Below are 15,000 nucleotides of genomic sequence, written 5' to 3'. Positions count from 1 at the left end.
CATTATCACACACTATCACACGCCATCACAAGCCATCACACACTACCACAAGCCATCACACGCCACCACACGCCATCACAAGCCATCACAAGCCACCACATGCCACCACACGCCACCACACGTCACCACAAGTCACCACACGCTACCACAAGCCACCACACTCCACCACAAGCCACCACACGCCATCACAAGCCACCACAAACCATCACACGCCTTCACACGCCACCACACGCCAGCACACGCCAGCACACTTACCTATCACCTTCATACTCGTTGTTTCTGAGTGTTTCTCGAAGCTCGGGTAGTCAGCAAGCACCTCACACTTGAAGCGGCCGGCGGAGGCGTGCGAGATGTTCCGAAGTACTACGGTCTCGCGTCCCGATAGTTCCTTCTGTAGGAGAGGCGGGAGTGAGAGGCAAGGAGAGGGGGAGTGTGGGAGGCGCGGTGGAATGAATGCGTGCGTGTGTGACTTGTGGTAGTGTGAGGGAGTGAGGGAGAGTGTGAAGGAGCGGAGAGTGAGAAGTTTATGACATTGCAAGAGTGATGAAAGAACTCTTAATTAAAATGGCGTGAGAGAAATGAGAGGTCTCTAACGGTTGCGAAAGATTGACAGCATTTGTAAGGGCACTGTTGGTCTCTTGAAGCTGTGAGAGGAACGGAGAACAAATTTAGCATGGCAACGTAAAATAAATAGATAAATAAATAAATAAATAAGATATATAAGTAGATAAATAAATAAAATTAAAAAAGGAGAAATTTGTAGTGAATTTGAAGGTTAGATATTAAAGATTGAAAAAGAGGAAAATAGTATAAATCAAACTGAACACACACACACACACACACACACACACACACACACACACACACACACACACACACACACACACACACACACACACACACACACACACACACACACACACACAGAGAGAGAGAGAGAGAGAGAGAGAGAGAGAGAGAGAGAGAGAGAGAGAGAGTGGCGCATTGCTTTCATTCACACACACACACACACACACACACACACACACACACACACACACACACACACACACACACACAAACCCTCCCTCCAGTCCTCCGTCCCTCCCTTCCCTCCACCTTCTCCCTTCCCTCCCCTCTCTATCCCACCTCCCTTTCCTCCAGCTCTACCTACATTCCCTCCCTCCCTCTCTCTCGTTTCTCTCCAGCCCTTTCCTCCTCATTCCCTCCGGTTCTCTCCCTCCTTCCCTCCACGCCTTCCTCCCTTCCTCTCCAGTTCTCCTTTTCTCCCACTTTTCTCTCCCTTCTCCGTTCCCTTTCCTCCAGTTCTTCCTCTCTTTCCTCCCTACTTTCCTCCTTTCCTCCCTTTCCTTTCCTCCACGTAAATATAAAAGAACAGAATGATAAAGAAAAAAATGTAAATATTTAAATAAAAACGGAAATTGTAGCGTTTTTTTTTCTTTTCTCATTCTTCTCTTTATTTCTTTCTCCCTTCTCCCCTCTTCTCCTCCCTCTCCCTCCTTCTCTGCCAGATTCTCCCTCCTCCTCCTCCTCCTCCCTTCCTTCTTCCCTTCATTCCTTTCTTTCATTCTATTTCCTTTTATCTCTTTTCCTACCCTATTTCACTACCTCCCTTTCTTACTCTCCCCTCCTTTCCTACCTCCCTCCTTCTCCATCTCCTTGTTATCGTTTCCTCCACCCCTCCATTCTCTCTCCCTTTTTCCCCTCTGTCATCTCTCCTCACCCTGTTACCCGTTTTCTTTTCGTTCATTCCTTCTCTCTCTCTTTTTTTCCTCCTTTCAATTCTTTTCCATCTCCATTTCCTCCTCTTCTTCTTCTTCTTCTTCTTCTTCTTCTTCTTCTTCTTCTTCTTCTTCTTCTTCTTCTTCTTCCCCTTCTTCATTTATCTCTTCAGCCTATTTTCTTTATCTCTCTCTCTCTCTCTCTCTCTCTCTCTCTCTCTCTCTCTCTCTCTCTCTCTCTCTCTCTCTCTCTCTCTCTCTCTCTCTCTCTCTCTCTCTCTCTCTCTCTCCCCCTATTTCCTCCTACCCTTTCTCTCCCTTTCTCTCCCTTCTCTCTCTCTTCTCCCTTCCCTCCCCTTCCCTTCCCTCCTCTCCCCTTCCCTCCCCTCCCCTCCCCTCCCTCCCTCTACCCTCCCTCCCTCCCTTTACAGATATTGTCAAAGTTTTCGCCATGTTGGAATTCCAGAGATGCAAAACAGTCACGGAATGATATCATTTTTTTGTTTATTTTCTTTTTTTATGGTCTTTTGTGTAATTTTTTTGTTGTTGGAGGGGCAGGGGGGTGGGGAGGCAGAGGGGGTGGAGGGCAGAGGTGGGTGGGGGGTAGGAGGGTGGGGGGCAGAGGGGGGCCTTTGCGATACTGAGATTTTTTTCTTTTTTTTTCTTTTCTTTTTTTTTGTTTTGTTTTTGTTTGTTTGTTTATTTGTTTGTTTATTGGGGATTTTTTGCTTTGTTTTTTTTGTTTGTTTTTTGTTTGTTTGTTTGTTTGTGTGTTGGGGATGAGTGTTAGATGAGTATTCATATTTAACACTTCTCTTCCTCCTCCTCCTCCTCCTCCTCCTCCTCCTCCTCCTCCTCCTCCTCCTCCTCCTCCTCCTCCTCCTCCTCCTCCTCCTCCTACCGGTCATCCATCACATGTCCCAATGAATAAATCTATGACGGTCAGAAACCCTATGTGAGAGAGAGAGAGAGAGAGAGAGAGAGAGAGAGAGAGAGAGAGAGAGAGAGAGAGAGAGAGAGAGAGAGAGAGAGAGTTACTGTGATTTTCTTTTCTTATTTTTGTTATTGTTTTTTTTTCTTTCCTGATGCGTTTACTTCTGTTCTTGCGCCTCTCCCTTGATCGCCTCCTCCTCCTCCTCCTCCTCCACTTTTCACTTTCCTGATTGCTTCCTTCCCTCTTGCCTTCCTTCACTGCTCTTTCACCCTCCTCCTCCTCCTCCTCCTCCTCCTCCTCCTCCTCCTCCTCCTCCTCCTCCACTTATTTTTTCCCTCTCTCATTCTAGTTTTTATTCTCTCTCTCTCTCTCTCTCTCTCTCTCTCTCTCTCTCTCTCTCTCTCTCTCTCTCTCTCTCTCTCTCTCTCTCTCTCTCTCTCTCTCTCTCTCCTACTAAGCTGTCACAATATCCTTCCGGGGTTGCAAAATTACTACTGTCTTGGTTGCGGTAACTGACGGAACTCTATTTTGAAACATTTCTGCGCCTCACGTCCCCCTCTGCTACTTTCCCAAGGCTCTAGATGAAGTGACACGGGTTTCCAAGGCTCTAGATGAAGTGACACGGGTTTGCAAGGCTCTAGATGAAGTGACACGGGTTTGCAAGGCTCTAGATGAAGTGACACGGGTTTGCAAGGCTCTAGATGAAGTGACACGGGTTTGCAAGGCTCTAGATGAAGTGACACGGGTTTGCAAGGTTCCAGTGACACGGCTTTCCAAGGTTCCAGTGACACGGTTTGCAAGGTTCCAGTGACACGGGTTTTCAAGGTTCCAGTGACGGGTTTGCAAGGTTCCAGTGACACGGGTTTTCAAGGTTCCAGTGACGGGTTTGCAAGGTTTTTACGGTTCTAGTGACAGATTAACAAGATTTCCACGTGATTAACAAGAGAAAACAGTCTTGAGAACCGAGCCTTTGAAAATTGAGAGAGAGAGAGAGAGAGAGAGAGAGAGAGAGAGAGAGAGAGAGAGAGAGAGAGAGAGAGAGAGAGAGAGAGAGAGAGACTTGACCCTAAAATAAGAGACAAGCCATCTACTCTCTCTCTCTCTCTCTCTCTCTCTCTCTCTCTCTCTCTCTCTCTCTCTCTCTCTCTCTCTCTCTCTCTCTCATCAAGATAACGTCACGCGCAAGTAAAACAATTAACTTTATCAGAGTTGTGTTCTCTCTCTCTCTCTCTCTCTCTCTCTCTCTCTCTCTCTCTCTCTCTCTCTCTCTCTCTCTCTCTCTCTCTCTCCCCCTTTTCCAGTCCAACTTCCCTCCCCCTCTTTCCCTCTTCTCCCCTCCCATTCCTCTTCTTTCCCTCCTCCGTCTCCTTTCCTTGTTTTTCCTTACTTTCCATTTTTCCTTCCCTTTTCTTTCCCTTCCTTTCTTCCTTCGTTCGTTATTCCCTTCGTTTCCTTCCTTCCTTCCTTCCTTCCTCAGTTTCTTGTCATTTCTTTCTCTTTACTTCTTTTCCTCGTTTCTTCACTTCCTTCCTTCCTTCCTTCCTTCCTTCCTTCCTTCCTTCCTTCCTTCCTTCCTTCCTTCCTTCCTTCCTTCCTTCTTTCCTTCCTTCCTTCCTCAGGTCATCTCCACCACATCTCTGTTTTCCTTCTCCGTTTTACATACAAATTATTCTCCTTCGACGGAGCTTCAAGGAGGAGGAGGAGGAGGAGGAGGCGAGGAGGAGGAGGAGGAGGAGAAGGAGAAGGAGGAGGAGGAGGGAAGTGAGTGCATGTGAATAAAGGGAACGGAAGGAAGAGTGTAGAGGAGGAGGAGGAGGAGGAGGAGGAGGAGGAGGAGGAGGAGGAGGAGGGAAGAAGTTGATTTTAGGAAAGGAGAAGGAAGAAGAGGAAGATGTCTGTGAGAGCTGGAGAGCTGGAGGGTCATGGAGGAGGAGGAGGAGGGGAGGAGGAGGAGGAGGAGGAAGAAGAGGAGAAGGAGGGAAGAGGAAGAGAAGAAGGTCAGACATGATGATGGTGATGATGATGATGATGATGAGTAAGAGGAGGGGGAGGAGGAGGAGGAAAAAATATACGAGAGAGAGAGAGAGAGAGAGAGAGAGAGAGAGAGAGAGAGAGAGAGAGAGAGAGAGAGAGAGAGAGAGAGAGAGAGAGAGAGAGTTATCATGTTTGTTTTTGAATAATTTGAATAATGCAAAACTCTCGGGTGAAAAACAAACAAACAAACAAACAAACAAAGATCAGTGACGCTTGATGGTGATGGTGGTGGTGGTGGTGATAATAGTAGTAGTAGTAGTAGTAGTAGTAGTAGTAGTAATAATAGTAGTAGTAGTAATAGTAGTAGCAGTAGTAGTAGTAGTAGTAGTAGTGGTAGTAGATTGATTGTTTGATTTAGTTTGTTACCTCGTTAATTGGGTAGTTGTGTTGTTCATTAGTTGGTTAACCCATTAATCTCCTCTAACACATACACACACATACACACACACACACACACACACACACACACACACACACACACACACAAGCTCTGAGCGTTGAAGTCACTCAGCGCAGCGTGAATTGTCTTTAAACATTTATCTTCTGTCTTCGTGTTCTTCAAGTTTGTGTTCTTCTGTGGCAGGTTTCATCGCAGTAATGGGCTGAAGTCTTGAACGATTGTTACTTTCACCAGGGCAGTGTTTTCTTTTTCTCTCTTTATTGTCATTTATTTAATTTTCCCTTCAAGTTTACGTTCTTGGATTGTTCATCGCTTCCTTCTTTCACCAACAGTTTCTTTTTTGTATTTTCTCTTGAAGTTTGCGTTGTTCAGTAGCGGCGTTCATTGCAGCAAGATCTTAAACGCTTCCTTCTTTCATCAGGACAGGTTTTGTTCATTGTCTTCCAGAATCTTACAGGAAACGTCGCCAACAGTGTTTTAACGAACACACCAGAGACACAGCAGGTGTGCGTCTGGAGACAAGGATGAGGAGGCGAGACTGAGGTGATGTGGGCGTGTGATGAGAGACGAGGAGTGTGTGTGGGGAGAAGGGTGGAGGTGGATCTCCCTGGCAGCAGAAAGAGAGGAAGACCTGAGAGGAGGTTGATGGGTGCAGTGAGGGAAGCCGTGCTTGTAATGGGCGTGACTGAGGACAGAGTGCGTTGAGAAGTTTGATGCGCTGTGGCGACCCTGACGGAAGCTGAACATAGAACGTGAAGTGAGAGTGTTGTAATGGGATTGAACTGGAAGGCTGATCCCTTCCGATGGGGAAAGGTGCGGGGCAGGGCGGCACAAGGCAGTGAAGGGGCTCCAGTCCCCTGCCTGGTCTGGTGACACAGTGAGCCTGAAATGGTTAGTGTGTGTGTTTGTTACTCAGCGTGATGGCGCCCGCTGGGAACATTGCGCCACGTGAATGGTGACACAGGCGCCCGGCTGAAGTGCTGGTGATGGAGGTGATGGTGATCATGATGGTGATGAATATTAGTTGTGATAAAAACTGTTTATTTTGTACAATACGAAATATGAATCCGCCCCTGGTGACTTGTTATTACTGCCCTGCCGCGTAGCGCTAGCGCACGCACACACACACACACACACACACACACACACACACACACACACACACACACACACACACACACACACACACACACACACACACACACACACACACACACACAGGTGTCCCCCAAGTGGTCCATATCGTGGCGGTGACGGTGTTTTATTTACATAACCATCGCTGGACACCAGGCTGACCGGACGGCTTTAATGCACCACACCGCGCCCGCTTCCCCCCAGCCTGCCACGGCCCCGCAGGCTGTCAGGGAGGCAGACTGGCGCTCCTGGCGAAGGGGCCGACGTAAGTTACCTGTGTCGCGTGGTGCGGCGCAGGCTGGCGCCGACGCTTAGGGAGGAAGGTCTCAGTGCCTGCATGAGAGAGCTGCACTTGTGGCCAGTGAGCGGGGCGGGGCGGGGCGGGCAATGCCTGCATCGCCTTCACTCCCAAACATATCTCGGTATTGACTCTTCCGGTTTTGGAATTGTTTCTTTTCACTTGATCGCCGCAGCAGGGCAGTCCGTGCCTCACCTGCCCACCACGCCATGCGCTGCCGACACGGCTGCCACGCCAGCCTGCCGCAGTGCCAGCGTGAGGGCCGCGGTGACCTCTACCACACACCAGCGGCGGGGCTGCGGCGCTGTATGTGTGGCAGGCAGCGAGGCCGCCAAGTGCCCAGTGTTCTACACACCCCCAGGTATTGGTAGTGCCTTGGGATGACTACTCAGCCTCACCAGCACACCAACAGCGCCTCTCACTAGCACGGCCTCTTAACAGCACCGCCTCTCACCAGCACTGCCTCTCACCAGCACCGCCATGAAGTATTCTGAGTGACGGAAAAACATGACCGCGTCGCCTCACGAAGTTTCTGCCGCGACTCAGCGGGGCGCGACCCTTGCTGCATGGGCGGCGGTGGCGGGGGAGGGGGCGGAGCAGGATAGGCCGTGTTGAGCTTTGACCTGACCTGCCCCCTGTCATCGCCCCGCCACTCTCCCCTCCTCCCCACCATTTCCTATCGCTCCTCCATCCTCCCTTCCCCATCCTCTACCCATCCCCTCCTTACTCACCAACCCCATTCTTAAATCTACTACCCAACTCCCCCTCCTCCTTCATCTTTTGTCAAGGCAAACCTCCCTACTACCTCCCCTCACTTCCTCCAACCTCCTCCCCCGCCCCTCCTTTTCCCTTCTGATTGAGGGAAGGTGATAATTATGTAGATTGCTCGCGGGAGGAGGAGGAGGAGAGGGAGTTGTTATGAATGGGAGATTAATATTTGGAGGAGATGAAGGAGGAGGAGGGAGATGAGCGGAGGCTGTGATAAGCGTTCTGGTGGTGGTGGTGGTGGTGGTGGTGGTGGTGGTGGTGGTGGTGGTGGTGGTGGTGGTGGTGGTGGTGGTGATGTTTTCGTCCTTCCTGCATCAGCACCTTTGAGAGAGAGAGAGAGAGAAAGAGAGAGAGAGAGAGAGAGAGAGAGAGAGAGAGAGAGAGAGAGAGAGAGAGAGAGAGAGAGAGAGAGAGAGAGAGAGAGAGAGAGAGAGAGAGAGAGAGAGAGAGAGAGTCATTCAAATTCAAACTTCATTATTTAGGTCGCTACTACTACTACTACTACTACTACTACTACTACTACTACTACTACTACTACTACTACTACTACTACTACTACTACTGCTGCTGCTGCTGCTGCTGCTGCTGCTGCTACTACTACTACTACTACTACTACTACTACTACTACTACTACTACTACTACTACTACTACTACTACTACTACTACTACTGCTGCTACTACCACCACTACTACTACTACTACTACTGCTGCTGCTGCTGCTGCTGCTGCTGCTGCTGCTGCTGCTGCTGCTGCTGCTGCTGCTGCTACTACTACTACTACTACTACTACTACTACTACTACTACTACTACTACTACTACTACTACTACTACACGTCCTACTCCTCCTTGTCCTCCTCATCTTTCTCCTCATCCTCCTCCTCCTTCCCCTCCTATCATCACCACCACCACCACCACCACCACCACCACCATCACCACACCTCTTCCTCGTCCTCCTCGTCGCTTTCCTTCCCGCTGGCGCCGAGATCCGCTACTGGTGCCACGGGGGGCGTCGCGGGCGGCGGGCCAAGGTATTGATTGAGACCAGGGGGTGGCAGGGGGGGTGATTGAGACCAATGGGGGGTAGGAGGTGAGATTGAGATGGATGGGGCGCTGAGAGAGAGAAAATGTGTCCGTGAAATGTGACAGGGGTGATTGTCTGGGGGTGAGGGAGTGCCAGGGGTGCCAAGGAGTGGATACAGGGTCTCATCAGGGCAGGGAAGGGTGCCAAAGGAGAATTCAAGTGCCAAAGAGTGCTGGGAATGCCATGGACTGCCAGGGAGTGCCAGGGAGTGAAATGGAGTGCCGGGAAGTGGCAAAAAGTACCAAAAAGTGCCGAATAGTGCCAGGGAGTGTCAAGGAGTGCTAGGGAGTGCCAAGTAGTGCCATGGAGTGTTAAGGAGTGCCAAAGAGTGCTAGAGTGCCATAAACTGCCATGGTAATATCAGTGAGTGCCAAGGGGTGCCAGGGAATACCATAAAATACCAAGGCGTGTCAGGGAATGCCATGGAGTGTCAAGGAGTGCCAAGAAGTGCTAAGGAGTACCAAGGAAGTGCCAAAAAGTGCCAAGTTGTTTCAGGGACAGCCAAGAAATGCCTGGGAGTACCAAGGAGTGCCAGGGAGTGATAGTAAGTGCCAGGGAGTGCTAGAATGTGCCAGGAAGTGATAGGAAGTGCCAAGGGGTGCCAAAGAGTGCTAGGAAGTGCCAAGGAGCGTCAGACAGTGCCAGGGAGCGTCAGTTAGTATCAGGGAGTACCAGTGAGTGCCGGGAAATGCCAAGGAGCGCCAGAGAGTGCCAGGAAGTGCAAGTGAGTACCAGAGAGTGTCAGGGAGTGCCAAGGAGCGCCAGAGAATGCCAGGAAGCGTTAGTTAGTGTCAGGGAGTACCAGTGAGTGCCGGGAAGTGCCGAGAAGTATCAGAGAGTGTCAGGGAGTGCCACAGTGCCACGTGGATCGCTCAGGAAGGGACGCCGTGTCAGGGAACCGCAGACTGACTTCCTCGTCCCAGGGGCTCAGGGTGGCTCCAAGGGATTAAGGGACTAGGGGGTGGAGAACGGGCCCTCAGGTGAAGCAGACTCGTATTTCCTCACTGTGGCACGAGTCGAGGCATGCAGGGGGAGGGCAGGCGGTAGGTAAGGAGGCAAGCCGTGGGGGAGGGGTATGGCAGGCAGGGGGCAGGCACAGGATGGCAGGCACTGGGGTCAGGCTGGGGGGAGGCAGTGTGGATAGGGGAAGGCACTGGGGGAGTAGAGTAGGGGACAAGCGGTAGGGTAGTAGGCAGACAAGGGGACGTCAGGCAGGCGGGCAGGGGTGGCAGGCAGGGGGCAGGCAATGGGGGGGAGGGGCAGGCAGACAGGCAGGCGGGGAGGCAGGCAAGGGTGACAGGTGGCAGGGGGCAGGAGGGGGCAGGCAGGGGACAGGGGAGGGCAGGGGGCGCGGCCGGCACTATATTGAACAACATCCACAAGTTTGCCCCAAAGTTTAATTGCGTCCAGTAAAGAAAAAATGTAATGGAGCATTTTATGGCGCGTGTTCCTTGAGGGAGGGAGATAAGGCAGCACGCTGGGGCGCCGCCAGGTGACGGCCGCCCTCCGCCACCTGCTGAGGGCGCCGGCGTGGGCGGCGTGCCACCCTGGCGGCATGGCAGGGTTGAGGGCAGGCAGCCTGCGGCGGGGAAGGAGAGAGCCAGTACTGCGCACAGTGGAAGAACAAGCAGCATCACACCTGTTGGTTCCGACAGGCGTGTTGTGACGAGGAGCACCGCTTTGTGCTCAACAGGAGACGCAGAATGCACCGTGCTGGTCACCGCGGGGCGAGGGTGGGGCGTGCCTGCACAGGAGGACAGGGCGGTGCAGGCTGCCTGGCGGGGCCTGCATGGTGGCGGGGCCGCGTCACAGCGCGGCATGGCCTGCCTTGTTAGTGAAGAATGAATAATGAATGGCGGCCGTCATGTTCACTTCCTGCCACTCTTCGTGCCGCGGCGCGCCACGCACGATCGGCGCCCATTTCCGGCGGCACTCCAGCGGGGCCACGCCACGTCATGCCTCTTGCACGCCCTGAAACATTTGACAGCACGTGCTAGCGTCCCTGCGTCCACAGCAATGGGGGCATGGCTGGGCAGGGCGCCCCCGCTGTTACGCCGGGGGACAGCGGCAGGCACCAAGCGAGGAGAGAGAGAGAGCTTTTTTTTCCGTAAGCCTGTAAAGATCTGAAACAGCCACTCAGCCTGCTGCCGCCCCACCCCGCCGCGCCAGCGCCTCCAGTGGCCGCGCGAGGCCGGGCAGTGCGCTCTCTCGCTGCCTCACTTTTCCCGAGGATGCAAAAAGCCGTTATTCACGGCGGCAGGGAGGCGCGGCGATGCAAAATGTAAATCAGTGAACGACCTTGTAAAATGTTTGTATTGACTTCTGGCGCGTGTTCTCTCCCGCCGCCCCGAGGGAAAAACGCTCTCGTTGGAATACAAACTCCGCAAAACTGTTGAGTGAAATCGCGGCGTGTACATAGCAATGCCGGCCCATTACTTCCATTTTCTCAGCCGTGCGAGGCCCAGCCGTGCCGGGAGAGGCCCTGGGAGGTAGAGGGAGAGAGAGAGAGAGAGAGAGAGAGAGAGAGAGAGAGAGAGGAGAGAGAGAGAGAGAGAGAGAGAGAGAGAGGCTCAGGGGAGAGGAGGAAAAGCTGTGTATTTTACTGTGGATGGAAGATATATATTTTTCCTTTTCCGCTTTCCTTGGCCATTGTGGCGCCGCGGGCGGTGGTCCTCCTCTCAGGCCAAGTGGAGCGGCCAGTGTCCCCCTCCCTCCCTGCGTGGAACATGGGGGCGCCACTCCACCTCACGCCCGCGCCTCGCAGCACGCCTCCGGGACACGCCCACCGCCCGGAAACCGAATGGAAAAAACTACTGGCCGTCCCGCGTGATGAGGCGCGAGGGAGGGGGACTGGGGCCGGGGGCAGGGAGACGGGAGAGGCTGGCGGGGGAAGGGGGGCGGCGCGTGGTCACAGCACGGCAGATGATCACCTTTTTGTCGCCGCCCGTGTGCCGAGCCGACGCCCGCGGGAGGCGGCGAGCGGCGGAGAATGGCCCCAGCGCGCCGCTACACAAGACTGGCGGGGCGCCTCTGGAGGGCCGCTTGTTAGGGCCTTAGGGCGGAGAGGGCGTGTGGTGGTGGCGAGGGCGTTGGGTTGGGGGGGGACCGAGGGAGGGCGCCGCGCTGATGAGGTAAATAAGGTGACACAGGAAACACGACGACCGAGGAAACGACTCATTGCTCCTGACGCGCCGAGTGTTGGCCGCCCGCCCCCGCCAGGCCGCCTCAGCCCGCCGCCCGCCGCCCAGACCACATCTACCACCCCACCACGCCCATCACCTCCCCATCCACCACACCACCCACACCTCTAGTTCCCCACAAATATATAATAAAAATAAGGAAATGAGTAAATAAATAAATAAATCACGAATAAGAAATAGAAGCAAAGTAAAACCTATTCATCACCACCACCATCACCACCACCACCATCACCACCACTCATTTTTTTTTCTTTCCTCTTTTCCTTTTCTTTTTTTCAATATTTTCCCAAACACAAACATTCACCGACTATGAAACACACAAAAAAAGTTATGACCCCTGTGTGTGTGTGTGTGTGTGTGTGTGTGTGTGTGTGTGTGTGTGTGTGTGTGTGTGTGTGTGTGTGTGTGTGTGTGTGTGTGTGTGTCCGCTGGGGCTGATAACATGAAAAAGGAGGACCCGGAGGAGAAGGAGGAGGAGGGGTAAGGAAGGAAAAGGAGGAGGAGGAGGAGGAAGGAAGAGGCGTAAAGATACCAAGATAAAGGAAGGAAGGAAGGAAGGAGGCGAGTAAAGGAAGAAGATAGACAGTCGGACAAATAGACAGAGAGACAGGCAGAAGCAACAGAGAGGTGGACAGGATAGACAGACAGACAGACAGACAGACAGATAAGATAAACAGGAGTGGACGGGCCCCCTTCGTCATCTATTTCCTTTCCTTCAGATAGACAGAAGCTCATTACTTCCCTCAACATTAAGTGAAGGAAATTGATTGTTTTTTTTTTCCTTCATTTCCATCACAAAAGGACCAAATCTTCCATCATTTTTATCTCTGAAGGAATGATACTTTGCTTCCTTCTCTAACATGGTGACTGAAGGAAGGAATAAATCTCCCTTCATTTTTAGCATATTTACTGAAGGAATTATCGAAGGAAGGAGATACCGAAGGATGATCATCTCCCTTTATTTTTAGCATATTTACTGAATCTGTATCTTTCTTCACTTTCGTCACTTTTAAAGAATTATTCACGCCATTGACATTATACACAGGAGAAACGCCCTTGGGAACCCTGCCAATCATCTCTGTTGCCTTTGAAAACAGTTGTGGTGAAGTGGCATGAGTTTTTAAGGGTGTTTTTATGGTTCTAGTGACACATTAACAAGATTTCTACATTATTAACTGGAGAAACTTGGGAACCCGGCTGATCATCTCTGTGGCCTTTGAAAATAGTGGCGATCAGAGAGAGAGAGAGAGAGAGAGAGAGAGAGAGAGAGAGAGAGAGAGAGAGAGAGAGAGAGAGAGCACAGCGTTTCAGAATACTGACCTGAACACATCTCATACACACACACACACACACGCACACACACACACACACAGGGTCGTGTCCCCCCAGGGTGTGTGGCCTCGTCCATCCCGCCACAGATAAGCCCCAATGTTCCCACGGGCGCCACAAGGGTAATGAGTGCCAGAGTCCCCCTCCCGCCTCCCTCCTCCCCCAGCGGGTTGTTTGACCTGTGTGTGCTGGTGGTGGTGGTGGTGGTGGTGGTGGTAGGGAAGTAATAGTTGTTGTGGTAGGTGTTATTGTTGTAGCTTGTTTATTTTTCGCTTTAGTTTATTTATTTATTTATTTTTTTTTACTTTGTGTATTTTTTTTCACCCATTATTTTTTTTCAGAAGTTTATTTATTTTTTTTTTATTTCCCTTCAGATTTTTTTTTTTTTTTTTTTTTTTTTTTTTTTGTGCAGGCAAATTTAGAGCGGTAATGGAAGGTGGTCTTGTTTTGCCTTTGTTTACATTTGGCAAACTTAGCAACGAAAAAAATATATTATTGCATTTTCCTTGCGTACAAAACTAAAGGAGGATTTTTCATTGAATGTTCATCTGTGTTTTCTACTTTTTTTTTTCTACTTATTTTATCCTTATATATTTTCTACTTCTTTCCACCAGCTATTTTTTCTTTTTTCATGGTGATAAATCTCGTCTATCTGTGTGTTTTCTTACTTTTCTGCTTGTTTTTCTTTATATATTCTTTTCCTCTACTTTTTTTTCACCTGTTAAATTTTTGCGTGCTGATAAATCTTGTCTATCTGTGTTCTGTACATTTTTCCTACCAGTTCTCTTTACGTATAATTTTTCTCTACTTTTTTTCGCCAGTTACAGTTTCTGCGTGCGGATAAATTTTGAGCGATAGCAGGAGGCAGTCTTGCTGGAGTGAGGGCGCGGCGTCACATGCCATCACGCCTATGTGAACCCTGCATTCATGAAACATAATGACTCCTGTGACGTGTATTCTGCCGCTTTGCCACCCCGACCCGCCGCTCCGCCACCCTGACCTAATCCACCGCCACACTGACCCGCCACCCCATCACAACTGACTCCCACCCCGCCACACACCTACCTACCAACTCGCCACACTGAACTACCACCCCCGCCACTATGACCCGCCCACCCGCCACACTGACCTACCACCCCGCCACACTGTTGTCTCCTCACCCTCCCCTCCCCGTCACCCACACTGGCAGAGGTCTTTAAATGGCATAGCAGATATAACGCGGGTGACCTCAATAGGTTCTCAAGATCAGGATAGAACAAGAAATCATAAGTTTAAGCTTGAAAAATTTAGTTTATAAAAGAGATACGAAGGAATTGGTTTCTCGGATAGAGTTGTGGATGAATAGAATGGTTGAATGGACTTAGCATGGGCAGTGTGTTAGTGCTGAGTCGTTACGGAGCTTTAAAAGATGAGACAGATTTATGGATGGGGATGATAGGTGGAAATAGGTAGGCATGTTTTATTCAGAGGCTGCCACGTGTAGGCCTGATGGCTTCTTGCAGCTTCCCTTACTTCCTTATGTTCTTTTGTTATGTTCTATTGTAGTAAGCATGATAACTGGTACTCTCTCCCGACCCTTCCTACCTCCTCTCGCCCCCTCCCATCTCTTGTTCCCCTTCACGCCCCTTCCCACCCCTTCCGTCTCCTCCCGTTTCGTAACACGGCTTCACGCTTTCTCTCCCATCCCTTCCTGTCCCCTCCCGTCTTGAACACCCCTCTCCACGCTCCCTTACCTCTCCCCATCCATTCCTTCTCGCCCCCCTCCCCGTCCCCTACATTCTCGTAAGCCCCTCTTCACTCCCCGCTCCCTCCTTTCCCCATCACCTCCTACCCTCTCTCTCCTTCCCGTTACCTGACCAGTACCTCTCCCCCCCACCATCCCCTTCCGTCCCCTCCCGCCCGGCCTCCCGCCCCGCCTCCCGCCTCCTCCCTCTGCCAGTACAGGTGTTCGGATCTCACGGAATAATTGTTCCTTTAAATTTTAACAAGCGACATCTGAGAACATTACCATTTTTATTTATCTATTCACCTGTGTGTGTGTGTGTGTGTGTGTGTGTGTGTGTGTGTGTGTGTGTGTGTGTGTGTGTCGGTCAGTAATGC

The 15,000-nt window shown here is 51.1% G+C and overlaps 1 protein-coding gene across 7 annotated transcripts in view; it reads right to left on the bottom strand.

Annotated features, from left to right (window-relative positions):
• The window catches only part of LOC135113672 (uncharacterized), a 128,708-nt gene that overhangs the window by 9,706 nt on the left and 104,002 nt on the right, over positions 1-15,000 (bottom strand). For all 7 annotated transcript variants that reach the window (XM_064029129.1, XM_064029131.1, XM_064029134.1 and 4 more), the window contains one exon: positions 256-391. In XM_064029129.1, the coding sequence (XP_063885199.1) occupies positions 256-391 (136 nt within the window). The remainder of the gene's footprint in view (positions 1-255; positions 392-15,000) is intronic.

Source organism: Scylla paramamosain, chromosome 26 (genome assembly GCF_035594125.1).
Source record: "Scylla paramamosain isolate STU-SP2022 chromosome 26, ASM3559412v1, whole genome shotgun sequence".
Taxonomy (NCBI): Eukaryota; Metazoa; Arthropoda; class Malacostraca; order Decapoda; family Portunidae; genus Scylla; species Scylla paramamosain.
Note: the sequence above shows the minus strand (reverse complement) of the source record. Positions and strands in the feature narration are given on the sequence as shown.